Source organism: Crocodylus siamensis, chromosome 2 (assembly GCF_052110815.1).
Source record: "Crocodylus siamensis isolate JL-2025a chromosome 2, ASM5211081v1, whole genome shotgun sequence".
NCBI classification, from domain to species: domain Eukaryota; kingdom Metazoa; phylum Chordata; order Crocodylia; family Crocodylidae; genus Crocodylus; species Crocodylus siamensis.
This window is the reverse complement of record NC_143396.1, coordinates 255,316,788-255,340,990: the sequence shown is the minus strand read 5'-3', so window position 1 is coordinate 255,340,990 and position 24,203 is coordinate 255,316,788. Positions and strand designations below refer to the sequence as shown.

General features: G+C 45.5%; 1 protein-coding gene across 7 annotated transcripts in view; it reads right to left on the bottom strand.

Annotated features, from left to right (window-relative positions):
• Positions 1–8,893, bottom strand: part of ADCK1 (aarF domain containing kinase 1) — a 120,170-nt gene extending 111,277 nt beyond the window's left edge. For 2 of the 7 annotated variants that reach the window (XM_090033804.1, XM_090033808.1), the window contains exons 1-2: positions 5,295–5,390; positions 3,362–3,498 (exon numbers count right to left, since the gene is read on the bottom strand). In XM_090033804.1, coding sequence (XP_089889930.1) covers positions 3,362–3,498; positions 5,295–5,340 — 183 coding nt within the window. In that variant the 5' untranslated portion in view covers positions 5,341–5,390. Of the gene's footprint in view, positions 1–3,361; positions 3,499–5,279; positions 5,394–8,600; positions 8,770–8,840 lie in introns of those variants that run through there. The other 5 variants (XM_090033805.1, XM_090033806.1, XM_090033809.1 and 2 more) reach the window with 5 other exon arrangements.
• Positions 8,894–24,203: the final 15,310 nt, after the last annotated feature.

Below are 24,203 nucleotides of genomic sequence, written 5' to 3'. Positions count from 1 at the left end.
CTCCTCCAGTGTCTGAGATGCACTTAAGCTAAAGCAGAGGATGTTAACTTGACATACTCCAAAGAGGAAGAGGCAGCAACCGGCCCTTGGAAAGGAACAGCCAAATTGAAGCAGAGATGCTTAATTTTTAAGGTTGTCCAGAACACAGACACCAAGACCTACTGTTATCTGGACATAAAGAGAACTTCACTTGCATCAAAGACTGGTTCTCTGGCCTCTGGGTTCTAAGCTGGAGCCAATCTTCACAGACATAAAGAGACCCTTGAGATCACCCAGTGCCCACACTATCAATGCAGCACTGTCCTCAAGAAGAACTTTTAAAGTCTGTGTTTAAACATCCCAAGAAACATCATTCAGTTCCTTAACTCATACCTCCCTTGACTAACCACACCACCTCCTGAACCAATGTTTCCACTCAAAATCCCTGTCCTCGAGTATCCCTGCACTTTCCGCTGGGCCTCACACACAAGCGAAATCAAATTCCCTAAATCTGGGGACAAACAGAACTTCCCCCTGGGCATATCAGAAATGTCCATGAGGAAATTTTACAAGGGACAGCTGAGTCAGCGGGGATAAAATAGAAACTGAATCAAACCTGCAAGCAAAATTCAAAGCAAACATGGCTACAAGTTTAAGAATATTTTGTCTCCATGTCTTTCCCCTCTCCCACCAACTTCCCCTACTTTCCATAGCTTTTTTCTCCCTCCATTTTTGCAGCTGTTACTCCCAAGCCCATGGGAAAAAAACAAAACCCTCTAAATACAGCCTGCATGTGGCTGGATGGGGTCCAGCAGGTAAAGTCAAGTATCCAGGCGTTTGTGTACTTCTTTGGATAATATTTGAGCATTTAAGGCTTATCTATCATGACTGAAGACATCCAAAAATGATTATGGGACCCTACTGACCCATTAAGTAGTCTACCCAGTACTGAATTAAGGGATAGACACAACAGGTCTCTATCTAGGCCACCAGCTCCAGGAGTCAAATGTTTACAGACAACTAAGCTTTCATTAAAAAGACAGTAATTATCTTGCCTTCAGGGCTATGGGGAAATGCTTAGAAATAAGACAAGAGTGAACTAATGCAGTGACATGAGCTGAGTTAGCATGCAGCCTGGAGCCCAAACAGGCCTGTGCATCTTAGTCGAGCAGTGCTCACCAACCAGTGGATCCCAATCCACCAGGAGATCTCAGAGCTTCTTGCGGTAGATCTCAGAGTCTCTTGGAATCTATCCGAGGCTGAGGCGAGAGGCTGAGTGCACACATGCCCCAGCCCAGTAGGTCAGTCTGTGGGGAAGGAAAGGGGCAGGAGCTAAATCAAGGCCCCCGTAGTGAGGGACAGTGCCACAAAGGCAGGAACAGGGGTAAGCTGAATGGGGCCCTGGCCAGGTGGGACTTGCCTGCTGGGGACACGCGCTCCCAAATATTTTTTTCTCCCTCTGCCTTGATCTGCCCCCTCCCTTTCCTCCCCACAGACAGCTGCTGGGTGAGGGGTGGGGAGTGGCAGCAGCGCACAGTAAATCTTGGGTTGCTTTTAAATGCCAAACGTGATCTACTTAAAAGTTTGAAGACCACTGCAGTAGGGTATTCATACAAAAACCCATTGCTCTGGAGGACCCTGGCAGCAGATGGCTTCCTGGAAGGAAGGCAAGGGGCATACTTGACTCATCCATGCACAGAATTACTGAGGGTCCCCTACTGCTGCCTCTTTCCCCTGAGAGAGAAGGGTGGCCCCTCACTAGGGAAAACCCAGAGGGCAGGGATGACACTACAGTGCGCGCCAAGTCGTGGTGAAGCCAAAGTCCTTCAGTCTGGCCTTGGTCAGACACTTGTAAATCAAAAATCTCCTAGCAAAGGACATATCTGAACAATCAGACAACCCCTCAAACTCTAAGCAACTATCATAAATGAGATGCAACTGAGGCTCCCTCTTCTTGAAAAACACTTTCTAACCCTTTAAAAAAAAATAGGACTATAGTATTAGCCACTCTTTTCATATTGAGAAACACTGACCAAGTGGATTGAGACTGAGGGCAACGGACTCCTGGGTTACAACAGCTTGACCAGGATGTCAGTGGGGCCTTGGACTAGTCACTTCTCAGTACCTCAGTAAAATGAAGATATGTCCCCAACACAGGGGATGGTGGTAATACAGAAAATCAGTAGCAATCATGCAGACCTATGAAGCAATCGGGTAGGAAGTGCCTCATTTAGCTTTATTTTTAAAAGGGTGATGACAGTCAACATTCCCACCTTGCATTTCCAAAACAAACACCCTCTCAGGCCTCAGCCACTACTCACTTTCTTTTCTGCACCAGCCTGAATGTAGTAGATCTTAAGCCACGTTCCCTGAACCTGATCCTCCAGCAGCAGAGGCCCCCTTGTAATTCTCACTGACACAATGTTTAAAGGGTCCAGGATATGCAAGCCAACAGTATTGTAGCACCAGGAGCCTATAAGTGATGGAGATTCTGGGCTGAAGTGACAGCCACATAACACAACCGAGGTGCAGGGCAGACCAATCCCCTCCACAGGATCTGATCTACCTTGTTACTATGTGCTTAATGAATTCATTGGAGAGCTCTTGAGAGCTGTGGCTGACAGCCAGACAGGTTGTGACCCTCTGTACAAGTGTCTAGATACTGAGATCAACAAGCTGAAACCAAAGGAGACACCCAAATGGAGCTAGGAGGTCTTTTTGGACTTGTTTTAGAAACGTAAGAGAAATAAATCAAACCTTGTGAAGTGTAAGTGCTGTTCCCACCTCACCCTTACCCCAAGAATATCACCATACAAACATACATGCTCAGACACCTCTTCCCCTTCCCCCAATTTTTAACACTGAGGACTTAGGGTAAAGCTCACAGGTCAGGCCTCAACATAGTATTTGTGCAGCTACTGTACAATCCTTTAAAAAAAACTGTTACTGTATAAGAAATAGCCTAAAGCAACAGAGATTTAAAAGCAAAATTACCAGAAACAGCAGTGGGAATGCACAGTACTGAGTTCTAGGTGGAGAGGAGGCAGTGCATAAGGAAAGCCACACAGCAACATGAGTGTGCTCCCAGCAATACTGACCTGGAAGGCTCCTCCATAAGGTACAAGCTCCCTCTGCTTCACAGACAATTATCCTCCATTCCCTTCCTTGTTTTTACTTCTTCCTCAGGCTGTAGGAACACCCCACAGAAACACCCAAAGTTCCGGAGCCAAATGCTAATGTAAACTTGAAATATAGCAAAAGAACAAACTAAATTCCACTCCTGACCCCTGTGAACTCCCATTTCCTTCCCAAGAATTTCCCTTTCCCCAATCAGCAAACCTTTCACTCTGTCCCTCCCACACTGCTGCTGGGTTAAACTTACTGTGGCAATGGCTCTGCCCACTCGAATGATTCCAAAATCATTGGGATCCACATGCTTGTTGCCATACAGGTAGACACCAGAGGTAGCTGCTGCCAAAGAGAAAATTTTCAAGGCCCGTCTGGCCATGCCAATGACCACTGCAGAGATACAAAGTAGGAATCATTACTACGCGAGTAGCAAGAAGGGAACAGAAGGAGTAATCTCAAGCAGCCAAGGCTAGAAGTTCCAAGTCATCCAAGCACTTCCTTCTACCTGCCCACCAGAGCTCAGGATTCATGCTGATCAGATGGCAAATGACCCCTGTTGTCTGGGTGTGGGAGGAATGTACTCCAGTATTCAGAGCATCATGGATCCTGAGAGTCATTTCTCCTCTGTGCCTTAGGAATCAACAGGCAGGTATACACAAGCAGCTCTAACCTCATTATTATTAGTAGTATTCTTATTGTTATATCTCCCTCATTGTTATTTACACTGTAGCATGTCTAGAAGATTAGGGCTTCATTGTGTCAGAAGCTGTACACCCCTAAGAAAATGATCATCAGCCTCAAAGGTGTTATGATAAGCTTAATGGAAGAGACACCAGGAAATGAAACAAGAGAGACATGGGATGCACAAAGTAACCGTGAGTCAGATACGATTGCTGCTTATTGCTATTCACAGCACACCAGCTACCCAACCATTGTCAAGAGGTCAGGAAGCATCTTGAAGTAGGTAGGGTTTAAGAAGTGTTGGCAAAGCCAGACTGCATGGTTGATGTCTCAATGGAAAGTAGGACTTTAAAAAAGAAACCAAGCAATTTGTGCTTGCTGTATTGAAAAGGTGAGATCTATTGGAAGGAGGCAAAGAGGGAAGTGATAATCTCAAATCAACAAACGAGGACTCTCTCAGCCTTCTTATCATCAGGGGAAAGGGAGGCAAAAGCTTTGCAATTCTAATTTATGACCCCACACAACTGAGAAGCAGCTTGGTTTAGTGGCTAGAATGAGACCAGGGGCTGTGAAATCAAAAGGAGAGTTGTCAGTTCTACCACTGGCTCAACTAGGGGGGAGAGACCACTGGGCAAGTCACTTAGCTTCCCACTCTGTTTCCCTCTAAAATGAGGAGGATGGCAGCTATACCCACCTATTTACTGCATTAATTGAATGCTGGTTGTAAAGTGTTTTGAGCATGTAATTCATTATATAAACATTAACTACTATGTCACTGTTAGTATTAAGTGGGGTATTTTAGAACTGGCTTAAGGTTATCCTCTAACTAGATTGTTAGACATGCTTATACATCATTACAAACCTCTGGGAGGAAAAGGAGAAGAAACATTCCCTCTTCCCCCTGACAGTTTCTTTCCCTGTTTTATTAAATGACACTTTTGACTATGCAAACCTGGAAGCCATTTACAAATCCAGTTTATTTGTCCTTGCCTTCCACTGAATCCTCTTTTCTTTTGGCCTGTTGCCATGGGCAGTGGCACTCGCATCCCATTTCATTTTCTGCTTCTAGTCAATTGCACCCTCTAGTCAAGAGCCCAAGGCTGCTGTTCCTCAGTTCCCTACCAAATCAGTGGGAAAGTTGACCCAAATTTAGTTTTACTTATGTCCCCAGCTGTGTTATGCCTTGCATCCTTCACAAGTCTCTCATGAGTATGCCCTTCCTAGTGACAGGCTTTGAGCCTCCCCTTCCCTCAGAGTCCCACAATTCTACCATTCATGAACAATGTCTGTACTTTCCAGCACCCCATTTCCTCCCACTGTTTCCCTCACAGGTGCCAATCTAGCATAATCCCCAGGAGGTTGCTTTCTCCTGGGAGCTTGTAATAAGGAAGCACAGGCTACAATACAGTTTAGCCTTTTCAGAACTCTGTTATTTATGAGTCATAGGAACAGAGTCAGAGAAACAGGCTAAAATAACCCCAAGAACTTACATGCATGATTTATACCTGGAATCATTGAGAAGCAGGGTTCGCAGGCACCTCCATAGGTCATCTAGTCCAACCCCCTGCCTGAGGCAGGATCATCCCTATTCAAACCATCCCATATAAATCCACTGTCTAACCTCTTAGCAAAATTACACAGTCAATCCTTACAACACCCTAACCTGCCACAGGTAAAAGAGGGGGACCACAACCACCAACATCCTTGCTGCTGTAAAGGTTGTTCACACACACACACACACACACACACACACACACACACACACACCAGGGAGAGGGCTATGCCCCTTGCTACAGAAGAAGGCAAAACCCCCCGTGGCCCACATCAGTCTGCCCATATGACAAAATTCCTTCCTGACCCCAAATATGGCAAGTGGTCTGACCCTGAGCAGATGGGCAAGACCATCTGGCCAGGACCCTCTGGCTTTTAAGTCCCAGCAGAAGCACTGACACACCGCAGTCAAAGTCCACAGCCTTGGCTGTAGCCAACACCCAGTGCCTCTAAGGAAGAATTAAAAAAAACCCTGATACATGGTAGAGGGGTACAGGTTGGGACAGAATCTCCTCCCAGTCCCATGAAGCAACCAGCAGAGCCCAGAAGCATGGGAAATACCTACACCTAGATCAGCCTGACCAGAGGCTGTCCAACCTCTGCTTAAACACTTCCAGTGATGGAGAATCCACAACTACTCCAGGCAGTCTATTCCACAGCCTCACAGATCTTACAGTGAAGTTCTTCCCAATATCCAATCCAAACATACTTTGCTGCTACTTCAAGCCATTGGTCCACATCCTACACTCAGCAGCAAGAAAGAGGAGGTATTTGCTCTCCTTTATGGCAGCCCTTCAGGTATTTGAAAACTGCCATCATGTCCTGTCTTAAGCACCTTTTCTGCAAGCTGAACGTCCCTAGCTCCTTCAGCCTCTCCTTGTATGACTTGCCTTCCTTTCAAACCCTTTATCATTTTTGTCACCCTCTGGAACCTGTCTAACTTCTCCATGTCCTTTTTAAAATGTGGACCTCAGAACTGAACAGGACTCTAGATGAGGCCAAACTGGTGCCAAGTACAAAGGCACTATCACCTCCCATAAACTTTATTACTTCCTTACAAATTTTAAGTACCCCTTAGCCCAAGCACCCCTGCCTCCGCACTGGAAGGGGCAAGTGGCCCTCGCCACATTCACTCACTCCGTCACCTCCAGCCATTTCCCACTCCCTTCCTCTCTAAGTAGGGGTCTTTAATTGTTTTAGTATCCCTCAGATCCAATACTTGGACCTGGGAAATTAGCCTGGCTGGAACAGGCACATGGGCATTCCCAGCTCCCTCCTGTTCCCCAAGAAAGCTTTCCTACTCTGCCTTTCAGGGCCTTTGTTCTCTGGAAGTTTTCTGCAGTTGCTTTGCTTCTTGGCTGTTACTCCCTAGAATACTCCTTTGCTATAAATTCCACGCAGTCAAGAGGCTGGTAAACTAAGGCATGTATCATATCACAGAAATAGTGCAGAAATCACCCCCCACCCTTCTCCACAGCCTCCAAAGCATACTTTTATGGAACAGTTTTAACTCAGGAAAACATTTTTGTTTTCTCCTAAATTTCTGTAAAAGTATCCATCAGCAAATCTGAGATTCAAACTGTCAGGCAAAGTTCCCTTTTAACAAAGAAAAACCTGTGCCTCTTCTCATTGCTTGTTTTTTTCTTTTATTATTATAGAGAATATTTGCCTGGAAACAGGTTGTAGGTCCATCTGTTCCCACATCTTCTTCCCACCCGAAGCCATAATCTGCAGCTTGTGATGTCACGACTGTTTTCATACCCACTAAGTGTGACGTCACAAACAGAAGATGGCAACTGTAGGCAGAGAACAAACAGAAGCAGCAGCTGAGCTTTTCAGTATCCAAGTTCCTGTTTTCATGTTTAATGTCTCTCAGCAATAAAAAGGGGAATTAAAATACCTCCAATATAAGGTACAGAAACCAAGTTGTCAAAATCAATTGCATTTCAAGTTGTCCATAAGGTGTCAGTAAGTCTTTATCATGTAAATGAGCTATTACAACATCCCTAAGGGTATCTTAAAGACACTGTCAGCTGTGAAATACGCCTCTCTGCCTAACCGCCTTTCACTATTAAAATGTTTGCTAATGAATCACCTTCTGCTCTTCCTTTGTAGGCTTAAACTAACTTCTTTGACTTTCCCTTGACTTAGTACATGACTGTGCATAAAGCTGATCTAGAATGAGGGTTTGGACAGATGAAACAATTACACCAATTTAAAAGGGTGGAGAGGGAGACTGTGTCAGTTGATCATTAGTAACTCTTTCTTCTGTCTGCTCTCTCAGGGTGAATGGAAGCTAATCCTGGACAGTTTGCCCATGAATTAGATAGTTTACCTCCTACTTACCATAGGAGCAAATGCATAAAACAGTTACAACAGACTAGCTTGACACACAGCAAGTTCCACCTCCACTTAACTGAGTATAATGTTTCATCTCCATATCCTGAGTTGCTATTCTCAGTCTCAGGCTTATGTAACAATACATCCAGCATTGTATAGGAGGTAATTCAAGAGCCTGTTTGCAATAATATTGACAATATTTAACCTCTCTACATTTTGCTTGGTTAGTTTTAGTTTTCTTTTAAATTAATTTCACACTGAGGAAAGTTGGCTCTGAAGCCTAATGTTCTCCATTTACTCAGCAAACCGGTTCTGCTCAGGACAAGCTTCTTACACATATTTATTCACCAGTGTGCTTCAGCCCTACCCTCCAGGGACCCTACTTTTAGAGAGGAGCATGGGAACTATGTCTGCAGCTCCTGCAACCCTCGTGTCTAAAATGGGCAACCAAATAGGCAACTGAAGCTCTTCTGTTTTATGCTATGAAAGTCCACCAAATTAGACGGATTCTCTCTCTCTTTTGGGCTACTAAGCAATCATCAGATGAGATTTGTTCAGAGTTACTCTTCACCTCAACAAGATCCACACTGTTGACCCAAAGGATGAGATGATTGTGCCAGTTCAACGTTTACAACAACATGTGAAAGTAATGCCTAGGTCATTAATGCCATGAGAGTAACTTTCTTGACAGGCATGAAACAGATCGGTCCTGTACCCCTCTCCCTTTCCCCCTCTTCTCTGATCTGTTGCTCTGCTTTCTGCTGCCCTGCCCCCTCTACCTGATCTGCTCTGCTTTCTGCCCCCTACCCCTTGTCCCCTGCCCCGCGCTTCCCCGTCTGATCCACCGCTCTGCCTAGTCCTCCTCGCCCTGTGTGGCAGCTGCCCCGCCCCCGCAGGAGCTGCCCGCACCGGCCGCCCACCCGCTGTAAGATGCAGCTTCCGGCGTTTCTCTTGGGCTGGGCTTTCACCAGGCCCCGCACCCGGCAACGCCTCCCGCTGCAAACCCCAGCACTGGGTCCGCCTCGGACCAGGGACCCGGTGCCGGGCAGCTCTGGGCCAAGCCGCTCGCAGCGGGCCAGAAACGAGCCCCCACCCCGCTCCGTAGTCCGCGGTAGAGCCCGACGCCCCGACCACCCCCCGCGAAGGGAGCGGGAACGTACCAGCTACTTTCCCGGCTTCCTGGTACCGCGATATTTATCCCAAAGCGCCCCCCCATGGTACGTCCTCACGCGCGCGGTATGCTGGGATTTGTAGTCCCCTGCTGTCCCCGCCCTGGGCGCCCGTGAGGTCAGCCGGGCCCTGGAAAGCTACGGCAGCCTGGCCACAGATTTTTGCCCCATCCAGGGGGCGACTCACAGGCGCGGTTAATGATAATAAGTCTACCTGGGTCTCGCCCAGGAATTTTCATTTCCACCTAGGAGAAGTTATACAGTCTTTGCACTCTACTGTGCCTGAAGAAGGGTGCATGTACCCAATACCTTGCAAATAAAGATTTTTTCTTGCAAATATCTAGTTAGTCTAATAAAATATATCACTTGTACCAAGAGTCCTGATTCCTTTTGCCTCTCTGCCAGGCACATGTCCACTGTACCCTGATGCCTACACACACTTGTCTCCTGCCACATCCTGGACTTCCTAAGGACTCAGAAGATTGTTTTCAAGGGGTTGCGTTCCTGGAAAGCCCTGCAGAAACGGGAGAGCATAGTACTTGTAATAGAAACCACTGGAGTAGCCACCAATGTACCACAGACAGACCAGAGGGACGCTTCGCCTCTGTGCTGAGACCATTGTGTGTAGAACAATCCTCTGCCAACAGCATCAGACTGACGCCTTCCTGCAGGTGCCACGTACATTTCTAGCTTCAAGCCTGACTTGTGCAACACGCTTTTGTTAGGCACGAAGGTTGGGTCCAGAAGTTAAAGAGAAGAGAGGGTCATTTATACCTTTGAAATGATGTGTTTAGAAGAGATCAGGTAGAATACAATGAGCCGTCAAGTCAAGTAAACCTCTGCCTACAGCAGAGTTTTTATTAGGGTTTAAAAAAAACACAAGAATTTCCCATCTCTGCTGACACCAGGGCACCTCTGCCAGCAGTAGGTAGCACTTTCAGTAGCACCAGATTAGATGGGGCCACTCAAGCCATTATATTGTAGTTTAAATAGCAGTACCCATGAGCGCTTTGCCTACAGTAACCAACAACAGAATAACCAAAGGACAACTGGGGCAGCTGCCCTGGCACTGATTTGGGGGGTTAAGAGTGTGTGGGTGGGGAGGTGGGAAATGACTGCTGCCACTGCAGCTACACAATTGTGCTGGCAGCAGCCAGAAATCACCACTGCCCCCATATGTTTCAGGTGTCCTGGGCACCTGGCTGCATTTTTTGCCGCTGGTAGCAACAGCAGGTTGCTAACTCACACACCAGTTGAGTTAGAAGAATGTTAGCTACCTTGGTAAGAAATTGCCAAGAATAATTGTTCTTATGTGGTGTAAATTGATAGATACAATGGAGCTAAACTGGTTTATAGTAGTTGAGGATCTTACCTTTACCATAGCAAAGACCCTCACTGGTTCCCCATTAAATACTAATTTAAATACAGGGCCCAAATCCGAAATTCTAAAACCCTCAGTGCTCTGGAGTATCTCATAAATTGCGACTTTCTCTCAAAAGATAATCTGGTACAACAACTCCACTCATCAGGAACAATGGAGCAGTTGACAACAAGAGAAAGAATTACAGGAAAGAAATCTCTGCAGCTGGCCTTCAGCTAGGAATCTCCTTACTGTGAGAAACAAGAATGATGACAAATCTTACCATATTCAAGATGAAATGCAAAAACTCTTTATCAAAGCCTTCCCAGAATAATGGTGATGATGATGATAATAGACAAGTGAACAAAAAAGCCTAAATACATGCCTTGAGTTGGGGGAGGAGGACCAAGAACGAGAATAAAAAATCCTGCTAAACTAGCATATTTATTGCAAGCCACTCAGATTCTCCAATATAAATACCTACATAGTTAGCTACTCTATTTGAAGCATTTAAATAGATCATTGCAAAAATGCAATGTTATTTCACTGGAAAACAGGGAAAATAATTTTGATTTCCAACCAGAAATTAAGATAAGATGGAATCCAATAAAACCTGGGTAGTCCACAGTGGGAAATAGAAAATAGTTAGGATGGAGTTAAGAAGGCAACTGTTTCAATTGATCCTAGAAAAAAAAAGTTCATAAGGTGACAGGAATCAATAACAGATGACCCAGGATGTAAATAAGCCAATTGAAACAAGAAAGACCTTCATAAAGTACAGTCCATAGCACTTCAGGAGTAATTGTGTCAAACAGTGTGTAGATTCTGGCAAACACCACTATGTTGGTGACATTTGGCCCATATTTGAAACCAGAAGAGGCAGAGAATTTATTTTTGCAGAAAAGCTTCAGTTCTGGAGCACAAAACTGCAACCTCCAGAAATACCAAACTGCAGCAAATGAAGGCCAAGCCAGCTGTACCCAAGGAAGATTCCCACTAATAAGCTTTTCTTTCAGATAACAGTCCTCAAGATGAACATCTGTTTCAATCAGCTTCTGTGACCAGTTCTCAAAAAGCTTATCAGCATGTCTTCCTTTGTGGGCCCATGATGCACAATTGATCATTCATTTTCCTTAATGAACTTCAGGAGTGTTTCTTGGACTCCTCCTTTGTTACTTCCTGCCATACCTACTCTCTGCCTTACCACCTCTTGCATTGTCCATGCCTGATCATCTACCCTGCCTATTCCCTCATCCCAGATGTCACAATTCATGCTTAACTTCAGTGCTATGAAGTTAATTATGAACATGCTCTCAGAAGTGAAGCAACTTGAACTCAGGGAAGGCAAAGTTAAGGCTTTAGCTCAGGTTAAACTAAGGATAGGTTTTGAGGAAGCATCCTGGCATGGCTAGGTAGCATTCATCATAAATAAATGGCTTAGGGTGTTGAAAGCAAACTCTGCAAGTTTGCAGGTGCTGTTGATATGGGAGGCAGAGCAATGAAGAGAAGGATTTTAATCATGTACATAAAAAGAGGGAATCCTGCTGTAGTTAAGAGTCTATGGCAGTTTTGCCACTGATTTTAATGCAAACAAGCTCATGATCTCAGTTGATCTCAATCTGAACACCGATCAGAAACAAACTGGGGATTAGTAATGGGGAAATCATTGAGGCGATCAGCCTGCTGCACAGCTGGAACTGCAGAAAAGAAGGTAACTCTCAGCCATAGTCACCATCCCCCGCTTCCAGCCACGACTTGGAATCTCCAAGTTCCGAGAGTCTTGAGAGGGTTTGGAGGAGGCCGCTCGTACGGTCAGAGGCTGGCAGGCAAGGCCCTACAAGGAGAGACTGAGGGACCTGGATCTCTTCAGCCTTCACAAAAAAAGGCTGACAGCTGATCTTGTGGCTGCCTGTAAATTCATCAGGGAAGGGCAGCAGGGAATAGGAGATGCTCTATTTCAGGGGTGTCCAACCGTTTTGAATGTGAGGCTGGATCATGAACTTTTTAATCACCCAGTGGACCGGTGAGCCATATTCAAAGACCTCACGGGAAGTGGTATCACATCAGGAAATGATGTCACATGACCTTTGACACCAATGAAGTTGCAGGAAGTGACAATGAAATGGGTCTGGAAATGTGGTTTAAAATCCAAAATAAAAACAGTATAAAAGCAACAATGAAATAATACCCAACACTTGACTCAAATAAACACTTTTGCTTCTACACACTTCTCAGTGAATGAAAGACGCATAATGTAGGCTTGCCCTGAGACACCTGAGCATACGGCACCAGGTAGAGGAAGCTGTGGAGAAGCAGCTGTCTGTTGGCCTTCTGCACCAGCAGCGAGGAGGAGGAGGAGGAGAAAGAGGAGAAGCAGTGCCTCAGGACGCTGCCCATCTCCACTGGGGACGAGGAGCCCGGTCTTCACACATGGCCACGCGCATGCAGCCCGCCTCCCTCCTCGCCTCCAGTTCCCATGGAGGACAAGGAGGAGGAGGAGGAGGAAGGCGTGAGTGTGACCTTCTGCTTCCTCCTCACGAGCACATGCATGCATGTGGCACCTCTGCGTGGGCTCCTCAGCTTCCCTCCCGGGAACACGGCCCCACTGACAGCCAGGCACCTGTGTTTCACACTCGCATGCTCATCCCTGCACTGGACTGCGTTGCCCCTTCTCCACTGATGCAGTGTGGACTGCCCCGGCATGGAGCTTAAAGGAGCTACGTGATGGGCACAGGGGGCGGTGCGCCTTGGCCCAGGCCCTGGGACCTGCCTGGTGTGAGCTCACCCACCTTGGCCTCCATGGCTGCAGTCAGGGGAGCTGAGAGAGGGGTCCTGCTCCCCCCGGGAAGAGGGTCAGCAGTCACCGGGCAGCCAACTGCCTCGTAGTCCGTGTTCGCCGGTCACCTGCTGAGGGGCTGGGGGAGAGACAAGGGGTGGAAACAAAAGTAAACAGTGTTTCCCGTTGCAGCACCTCAGGCCTCATCTGACCCCAGCGCTCTTTCCTGCCCAGGGCAGGGGGTTGGACTCGATGACCTATTCAGGTCCCTTCCGACCCTAACATCTATGGACACGTCCAGATGAACACGCATGTGCCTGCTGCCCCGCCTCAAACCCCTTTGAGGCGGGGCAACAGGCACATGTGGGAACAAAAAAAAAACATTCCCCACACTGCAAACTTGCAGCGTGGGGACAAAATTAGACCCCTGGAAACCACTCTGCAATAGAGCAGAGCAAGTCGTGGTTCAACACCGTGCCCAAAGCCAATCCTCCAAAAGAGACTCTCTGATTTTGGCCAGAGTGTCTCTTTTGTGTTTCTGCTGCCTCCAGCACTGTCCAAGGTAAGTTGGGGGGGAAGAGGTTCATGGGTGACAGGGGGGTTTGGAGAGTGGCGGGGGGGATGTCCCTAGGGCTGGGGGGGGGGGGGTGAGGACCTGGCCCAGTTCCCTGAGGCTCGCTAATCTGGCTTTGCACTGGAGCGGGTCACACAGCTCCAGGAGGCGCGCACAGGAGCTGTGCCTCCCAGAGCCCTGTGACCCACTCTGGTGCAAGGCCAGACTAGCAAGTCACATGGGGCTGGCCCAGGTCCTCACCACCCCACTCCACCCCTGCAGGCATGGGGCAGAGGTGGGAGCTGGCCAGTGCAAAGCCAGACTAGCGAGCCTCAGGGATCTGGGCCCCGCCCAGCGGGGCTGCAGAGGGGGCCGAGGACCCAGCTGGGCCTGGTACTCAGTTCCCGCATGCTGTACCAGGTCCTGCTGCCACAAGACCAGCCCAGCTCGGTGGCAAGAGCAGCCCCAGGGCTGGCACAACCAGACTGGACTCGGCGCATGGCCCCCCCCCACTACTGGTGTTAAAGGTTAGTTATGGGCCCTGGGCAGGGGGGGCTGGGGCCCTGTGGGGGATAGGGTCTGTGGCCCTCCAGGGTGGAGTTGGGACTCTGAGTGGAGAGGGTTTTCCATGTGTTGGGGGGTGGGTCTGCACCCTGTGGGGGCCAAGGGACCCACCCCTCCTGAGCAGCCCCCACACAAGGTCCCCCACACCCACAATGCCCCCAGACCAACCCACATCCCTCCATGTCCACCCACCACCTTCTCCCACACTCCTTCCCACCACCTTCCTACAAATACCACATCCCCCCATCATATACCCATCATGTGTGAAGAAAATCAAAAGCACAGATCAACACATAGGTATTTAGAATTTATTTTTTCATGATGATAGAGACGCTGGTAGGCTTCCAAATTGCTTTAACATTGTAAATATACCAATAAAGCATTACCTAACTTCTCTCTCTCTCTCTGTCTAGATATATGTGTGTGTGTGTAGAGTGGGGTTTTTTGTTTGTTTTGTTTTAAATGTGGAAGAGCATGGATTTGGGGGGATTTTAAAAAATGGATTTGGGATGCTGCTACAGCAGTCCAGCTGGCACAAGGGGTAGTGTCCCCAGGTATTAATTGGCTGAGCCCCAGAAGCTCCAGAGAGCTAATAGCCCTAAGCTGCTTGCCAGGGCAGCTTTTTGTATGGAAGGGGCCAGGACAGGGCAGCTTTTTATACTGCTGGGGACAGCACCGGTGCTGGCCCCAGGCTCTAGCTCCCCTTGGCTGTAGATCTGGAAGGAGCCAGGCAAGGTTATTTTGCCCCAAGTGGCAAAATTTGCTCCACACCAAAGTGCATGTCCGAGCACGTGCACAGAGGCAAAAAGCTCCGGCTCAAATTTGCACTGCTTTTATTTGAGCTGCTGCAAGCACACGTGCACGCTCTCTGAGTCTATGAACTCACTGTTGCTAAACAGCCTTGACTACCAATCCCTTGTTTTAACCACTAGATCACAAGCCTTGGCAATGTTCCCAGCAGAAGGAAAGAAGCAGTCCAGCATCTGATTCCTATCGGCTTCCACTGAAAAAACTAAGCTATAATGCTTCAGAAGAATCCAGTTTTTGCTGCTCTTAAACAGGCTGGAGCTGGGAGAGATAAAAATGGAAGCTTTTGTAGCATAACAATGTCATGTGCCCCAGTGCAATATGCAATTATGTAACCAAAGCTAAACCACTCTATAATTAGAACAAGCACCTAGTTAGAGCCATCAGAGCTCCTTTGTGAGAGCCTATGCGGGAGCACGCAAGAAAAAGCTTGGACTAGAATAAAGACGCTGGCTTGGTTTCTATTTTCCTTTTAACTGGTGAATAAAATAAATCTCGGTTTATCCCAAATTACCAGGAAAGAGGAAAAGTATTTTTTCTGGTTTTTGCTAAAGAAATTTGCATCCCAGGGGTGTGACTAATGCAGAATATTGGAAAAGCTGAAACAATTCCACTGACACAGGGCCTCATTGTCCCAAGCCCATGGTGGGAAGAATTCAGTCAGATTGTTTGTAGAGATGATAGAAGGGCAGCTCCAGCTTTCCCCACAAAGAATTATTCTCTCTCACTTTTTTTCTTTCTTTTCAATCCTTTTTGATTAAAAATATCTAAAGACATCTGATGACTATCATCAAGATCAACTCTCCCCTGTACAGGGGAACGAGAGATCCAAAGGACTTCACAGAATAGGTGAACCTGTGACCTTGAGGTCCTAGAGAAGTAGTTTGAGCTCTTTAACCAGAGAACCAAAGAAAGAACATGCAAAAACCTCTATTTTTGTATAAGGACAGATAAATTGAGAAGAGAAATTAGAAGACAAAGGTGGGAGGGGTGAGAGAGAAATGGGGTAGGAGAGGGGTAGTGGGGTAGAACTGGTCAAGACAAGCAAACAAGCATTAAACCTATAGCAACAAAGGAGTCACCAAAGTTAATCCAGATAATGGAATAAGAATCCATAGTCTTTCTTTTAACCACATTTAACACAATCCAGTCTGTGGATGTTATAACCATGATATTAATACTGTATTGATATTCATATTACTACTGAGTCAGATTATTAGCAGTTATAAATCAGTGTAGCGCTTTGTGAGGGTAACGGAGGTGAAGATCTGGCCCAAAAGATCAACTGTTACTAGAAATCTTTGTTTCAGGATTATTCTCTGGTTCTGTCAATTCTGACTGTAAGAAGAAATACTTGTATTCTGTATCACATAGAAGCTCTCCATAGCTGTAATGCTGATGGATGCACAAATCAAGACAGATAGTACAGAACAAAATCATCCACCTGGAAGTTGTTTTACAGCACAGCCTAACATTCTCAGAGCACTTTCACTAGGGCAAAATGGGCATGGGGGAGAAAATGGCAGGTCCATCTGTGTCAGCTTTAAATGTGTTGACTTTGTACCGCCAGTGGAAACACCCAGATGTCTATGGAACAGTAGCCATCTCAGCTTACACTGCAACCTTGTCTTGTTTAAGCCTGGACTAGGCCAATACTTTGATGGGACACCTTCAAAAATATATTTACTCCAATGGGCAGTTCAATAGGAACTGTTTGTCTTATTAAACCATGATTGTGTTACTTATAGAGCTATCTTTAAATGATGTATAAAATCAAGGTCCTTCCACCTTGCAGTCTTTAAATATCTTTGGGCACTTTTCACAACAGTCAATGTGCTAGAGCCAGTTTTCTGGCCAAGTTTCATTTTGGGTCATAAGATGCTACCTCCATACATTCCCCTTGCAATTGCCTAAGGGATTCCCCCCTCACTTCCTGCCCCAGGCCATTAAAGGGTGTTGCTAGGCCACTACATTCCACCTTAGAGGAGGTTCCTGCTTTTCATCAGCGTATGAAATACTACAAGCATGTACTCTACAGAATACTGTGGGCTTCTGGAAGGCCATATAGAAATGCATGAGATGATTGTTACTTTCTTGAGCGATTTTACTCTCCTCCAAGTGTAACAAATTATAGAAATTAAACTAGCCTTCCTTTCAATCATCCCAGATAATACAGGAGCAGTTTGAAGAATTCAGAGACTTCTACAAAAGCACTAATAGACCTTCTGACCCTTTTTTTCCCAAGATGTAATTATTCCTTTTGAATGCTCCTTGTAACCTTTGGGGGAATGTAAAGCACAGGGGTTGCCAATGTGGCTGAACCTTTCTGCCTGAGATAAGCTTCTTCTTTTTCTCTGTTTAACAATTTATCCATGGAATAATTTATCCCCTGACCTGAGAATTGTAATTTATTTTGATCGTTTTTATTCTGTAACTCAGAGTGACTACTAAGAATACAGATCTCTGATATTAGCAAACCTATTACATTACATTGTATTGTCATCTCCATTTGTTACAAGATATTTCATGAGACATTTAATTTTGTATTTGGAAATGTGAAGAGTACTGAAGCAGAGACTAAGGGTGCCTCTAATTTAACATCTCTAATCTACCCCGGAGGACTCCATACAGCTCTTTCATGAGTCAGAAAAAATGTTTTAAAATGAGTGGGTGGATCTCTATCCAGTTCTGTTATCTATAACACAAAGCCACCTGCATAATTGGTAGTGCTTGTCCCTGCTTGCACCCAGGCTAAAGACTGATAAGGGCCACTGTAACCAAATTCCTTTCTTATCCCTAAAGAAAGTCACCTTGGAATATGAGTGAAAGACATTGGCAAGTTACATATGTGGGAAGCTTTTGGTGCACTGTGTTCCACCATTCTAAATATATAAAGGGCTTTGTCTGTCTGTCTGTAACACTCTTCATCAACTGCACCTGCGCTGCCGAGAGGGCAGCAATTGGCTGCAAGGGCACAGGCTGGCACAGGGCAGGGGGAGGTGAACAGGGTGGCGTCATGGTTGCAGTGCCGCCCCACCGCCTGGCCCTGCCACCCTTTCCACCCCCCCGTGCCCGGCCGGGTGGGGTGCCCAATGCATGCATGCACCCCACAACTTTTATTACCAACAGCCAGCAGGGAGGGAGAGGCAGCAGGGAGGGAGGGGAGTGGGGAAGAGAGGCACACAGGCGGGGCGGGGAGGAGGGAGGCCCCACTGCTCACCGGAGCAGACAGAGGTGGGCGGGGGGAGAGGGAGCCCCCTCCGCCAGAGGCTGAAGGAGGAGGCGGTGGCGGTGGGAGTGTTTACATGGCCACCGCCCCCTGCTCACCCTTCAAGGCCGGCCATATAAACACTCTTTTGAAATCCATCATTCTTGACAGGCAATTGGCTAGTATCAAATAAACAGGATCATGAGTAAGACAACACTGTGGGGCGTGTCCACACAAGCCTGCACGTGCCTCTTGCTGCATCTCAGAACAGTTTGTAACATGGCCCTGTGGATCAGGAGTGAGGGGCCTGGGGTGGGGGGCCGGCTGTGGGTTGAGAGTGAGGGGCAAGGGCAGGGGCAGGGCTCAGCACTGCACATCCTGGTGAGCGAAGGGGGTAGGGGCAGCTCTGATTTTTCAATGACAAAGAAGCCAAAAGTAAATGCCAAAGTGTGTAGATATTTAGAATGTATTGTTTTATTATAACAGAGGTACGGGTAGGCTTCCAAATTGCTTTAAATTTGTAAATATATCAATAAAACATTGCCCAACTGATCTCTCTCTATATATAGTGGCACTTAGTTTTAATAGCAAAAGAACACTTATCTGGGGTATTTTAGTGAGAGAATTTGGGTTTCTTATCAGAGAATTTGCCATTTTTAAACAGGGAAAACCAGGATCTCTGCTGGTGAGACAAGTGGCATGACCCAGGCAAAGGAGCCTGTCCAGGGCCAGCACTGGGGACCCAGCTGGAGGGCAGATGAGGTGGCTGACCTGTTGGCCATTTAGGGCCAAGAGGACACACTCAGACAGTTTAAAGTGTGCCACCACAAGGAGCACATCTGCTGGATGATACCTGCCCAGATGGCAGAGCGGAGATACCCCATCCAGGTCTGCCAGGTGCACAGCCATGGGGCTGTAGGTCCAAGGGGGCAGATGTTGTCACAGGTAATATCACAGCCAGGCAGCAGCCCCCATTGCCAGACTCCTGCAGTGGGTAGAGGGGGCAGGGGCCACTCCAGGTTAGGGCTGCTTCAGCAGTCCATCCGGCACAAGGAGTAATGTTCCCAGATACCAACTGGCTGGGCTGCAGAAGCTCCTAGGACAAGTAGCCCTGAGCTGCTCACCAGGACAGATATTTATACAGGCTCTAGTTTCCCTGGCTGCAGATCCAGGAGGAGCTGAGCAGTGTTATTCTGCCCCAAGTGGCACAACTTGCCTCACACCCAAGTACATGTCCAGGCACGTGCACTGAGGCAAAGATCCCCCGCTCAAATTTGTGCCACTCCTATTTGAGCTGCTGCAAGCATGCATACCTCCATGTGTAGATGTGCCCATGTGGTCAACTTTTTTTCTTGATGGTGGGGGTGTTCATCTGTTTTGCGGTCCATAGGAGAATGAGTTTAATGGTCAGAACCTAGTCATTGCTGGTGGTTTCATAATCTCTGCCAGGCTTGGCATTATTTGTGATTGGCACTTTCTACTCAGAAGAGACCCTGAACTCATAAGAGACATGTCAAGTTTACTGATTTGTAGTAAATAAGTTTAGGGCCAACAATGTAAGATCACCTTGTCTGCTATCCTGTATTCTATGGGTCATAACATTCCATCCAATTACTGTTCTATTTAGCCCAAAATATTAAACTTAACTAAAGCATATGTTGTGTTGTACCTTGTACCTCCCATAAAGACTTCCAGTCTTGACATGAAGACCTCAGGAAATAGAAGATTCACTACAGCCTTGTTTGAATAAGTTTGGCTTCAAACCTTCCTGGGGCTATTTTTTCATGCCTTTTCCTGATAAACTAAAGTGGTCTTTAGGACCTGGTATTTTCTTCCCTTGAAGGAACTCAGCATATATATCATGACCATATCTTCTCTCAGTTTTCTTTTAGATAACATATTAAGCCCTTTAATTCTGTAAGGCATAGATATTCTCCCAACCCTCAAATGTTTTTGTTGCCTTTCTTTGCGCTTTCTAAATTTTCAATATCCTTTAAAAAATACAGATTCCTGAATTGTATGCATTATTTCAGTATTGATCTCATAATGGTGTGTAAAAAAAAAAAATCTCTTCCTTAGTCTTGTTACTGTCACATTTCCTTGTTTATAGTTCAAGTGATTATGTTAGTCCTGATTACATTAGTCCTTGCTGCCACTGCCATGCACTGGGGCTTGATGTCAAACTATTTCTCCACTGTGATTCCTAGATTCATCTTAGAGTTCTTGATTTCCACGACACAGGCCCCCATTCTGAACACATGGCCTGCATTCCTTGTTCCTAGATAACTTTGCAAGTTTCTTTTGTTTGAATGGGCCCACAATACTAAGCAACCCACATCATTCTGAACTACTGCTCCGTCCTGATTAGTGAAAGGTAGTTAGCTACGTTAGACTGAAGTCAGGCAGAAGGCAGGGTATTATTTACCATTCTGTCAATGCTTGTGTTATTTGCAAATGTTATTTATCTGCAGATCACTGATGAAAACATTGAAATACAATTGAGTCTAATCAAGTCTCTGTGGACCCCTGTCAGAAACATCACCACTGATGCCTCATTGACAACTATTTTTTTAAGTGTCAGCCAATTTCTAATCCAGTTTGTCCTTTTTTTGTGCATTGTGTAGTGATAACTTAAAAAAAAAGGTCATGTATAATAGAGGATGAAAATAAGACGGGGTGTCATAGGTTAGATTGGTAGAGTTGTACAAATACCTGATTTTTTCAGCTGAATGACTGGATTTAGATACAATGTTTGGAATGAACTGAGAACAAATGTTTTGCTTGTTTGTCACAGAAAAGAAATTGGAATAATTGTACTTTCCGTTGAACAAGCTGACCAACCCAAAGTTAAATACTGTGCTTTGGTATGTTCTTTATCCTTAAAAAAAAATAAAGGTATAGTATAACTAAATTCAGTCTCAGAACACCACTTTGAAACAAAGTTGATACATTCTATTTTCAGAATGTTGAAGCAAAACATTTTTAAGTGTTTTTCATTTCTCAGTCAAAACAATTTGCAAATTTAGTTTTGCTCAATCCAAAACTGTATCTTCTAATAAATAAGCTATTTGTGTAAAAAACTTCTAGGTTAGCATGGTATTAGTAGAGTTGTGGGGAAAGAGAAGCACAAGAGTAGAACAACAGTGGTTTAAAATACATTTGCAAAACCATATGGACTTGAGAAAGCTTGTGCCATCCCTGTTGCTATGTGCTCAACTCTACTCAGCGCCCTCTATATCTACAAACATTAATTAGCCAGTCTCACACATTAAGCTCAGACTTGACTAAACTGCATTCAGCTTGTCACAGCTAAGGTTGTACTGAGCAATACAAGTTTAGGCAGGGGAAATAAAGGATTCGGAAGAACTGAGTTCTTGCTGGTAACAGAAAATTAAAAATCATCTGGAAACAAAAGCAGCTTCCTGATTGCAAAAAATAAAGATGAATCAGTTGCAGGAGCACTCAGTGAGAGCAAGAAAACCAATGGAGCATCTCCCAAGAGTCTGAGCTGAGTCAGATTGCTCAGTTACAATTTTACAGCTTAACACAATGATTTTGTACAGCAGCCTTCATACAAACTACATGTCAAAACACTTTACAGAGTTGTATAATATAGTTTGCCATACAGCATTAAATATTGTAATACAGCAAAGAAAAAATCCAAGAGGCCAAAACAAGAGAGAAAATGTATGTTTTCAGCTGTGACCTATAAGAGAGCTGGAAAAAGAGATACAAAAAGAGAGTTTCAGATGGTGAGAGCTGCAGAAAAGATTGCTCTGTTGTTTGTTGCCAAAAGATGGAAGGAAATGAAAAGGAGAAGAGAGAGAGATGGGGCCTGGCAAAATGATTTGCTGTTGACTATTGATAAACAATGTATGAAAAAGTTTTGTGTCTTTGGCTGAAGTGCCCAGAATAGAGGACAGGCAGTCCTTGGATTTACAACACAATTGATTCCTGAAAACCCAGGTCTTAAGTCAAAACGTTGTAACTCAAAGCCAATTTTCTCATAAGAAACAATGTTATAAATTGGGGATTGGTTCCTGAACCAAGGCCCGTACCCTATTTTCACCAAAAAATACCCCAGAATTTTGTACTCAATCAATTATAGATGAGTAATATAGCTACATTAATGTATTTATATCGTAAATAGCAATCATATTGATTTGGAAGGACTTCTTTGAGGTGATTTTGCTGGACTTTTTGAAAGGCTCTTGGTTGGACTCTTTGATACCCCTGTGCTAGATAGTAAACCCTTCTGGGCATAGATTTGTTTATTACCTTGTATCTAAAACAATGCCTGACACAATGAAGCCCTGCTTTCTGCCATGCCTTAAGTACCAATATTATATAAGCGGTAGTACTACTTAATTAATGTTGCTGTATTGACTTTATGCAGAACTGGACTCTTCCATTCCTACTCCCAGCACTACCTTAACTTCTTTTAGTAAGACTAGTCTACCTTTCACAGGCTAATAGAATTTACTGTTTTGTTTTGTTTTGTTTTGTTTTGTTTTGTGGGGGGGAGTCCCAATGAACAGTTTTCTTTATCTAAATCTCAAAAGATTCCTTCTCTTTCAGCCTCTTAGAAATTTGAATCAGGGGAAAATGCCTCTGTGGAGGTATGTGAATGTATGCCCAGTACACACATACAGTGCAGCAGCTGGCATTTAAATTTAGTACAAAAGATTTTTTTTTTTACTTTTAAGCCTAGTTAAGAACATTTTAAATGTGACAGAGTTGCATAACACTGATCATAATATTTACCATTTACATAGCACTTTTCATCATTCTATCATTCTCTCTCTAATGCATCTATCTATGGTATCCAGGTACTAGATATCAAAATTAGCAAAGAGCTTCATTGCAGTCTTACTTGCACTATATCTTCTGTCCCTGCCTGGGACACTTTGTGCTTCTGATAGGTAATTAAAAGTAAAGTTCCATTGCTTGTTGGGAGCTGTCTTTTTATAAAAGAGGCCTGAGAAAAGATCTGAATATTTTATCATGCTCCCATCCTTCAGAATCTCCACCTGATGCCATTTTTATGGATTATTCAAATTTTCTGGAACATTTCTCCCAGCAACAGCAGCTTGCAGATACCAGAAATATATCAAGGGGGCAGGGAAATGTAATTTTGGCTCATTTTGTTGGTACTTCATGACACTAGCCTGGTCTACACTACAGCTATATCAGCTATTGGAACACAGAGTTGAAAAGATTACAACCCCTACTTGGCATAGTAATGCTAGCAAAACTGCTGCTATGGATGCCATTATGCAGGCAGAAAAGGGCTTTATTGGCTTAGCTTATGCTACTTCAGGAGGTGGTACAAATATGCAGGAAGAAAACCTTTGGGCTGATATATGCAGCATCTTCACTAAAGCAGTGATTCTCAGCCAGGTGCTGTGGTACCCTGGGGTGCTGAAACATGTTTCTAAGGACATTTTAAGATGTGTGCATCCTTCAGGAAGTGGCCTGGCATGACCTGTCTGTGCCTTGCATAGCGGTCTTATGGAGCCACTCAAAGCGCTCAAAGTAAGGAAAGGCTCGTTGAGCTGGCCTGGCCTGTACTGGATGGTGTTGGTAGCCCCCAGTGTCTATGGAGAGAGATCTGGGGAGGGCGAGTTAATGGAGAATGAGGTGCAGCTTCTCACAAGGAAGCAGCAGTGGGAGAAACAGGAGCTGCAGATTAAGGGACAGGTACAGACATATGGGGCTGCAGAGCCAGTCTGGGAACAGGTGTGGAGCTGAAGTTTGGGGCTGTGTCCTAACTGAAGCACTAGGCAGTTTGCATAGTCTTGTTTTCTACCTCTCTCACTCAGGCTAAGTGTACACTCACTGGCTCCCGGCATTCTAAGTTGTCTCCAATAGCTAGACCCTACATCCAACAGAAAAAAAGGGATTTCCTTGGGGTCTTGCAGAAAATGTCTCTCTTCCTGAATTGTTTGTGGGAGAGTCTGCTGCTGCCAGTGGTGATGTGTAGAGGGTGCATAGGGGTGTACATGCACCCCCTGAAAGCGCTGGGGCACCCCCTGACAGCAACATTCCTGGGCGGGGGAGGCAGGTGAGAGTACTAGTGCCCCCCC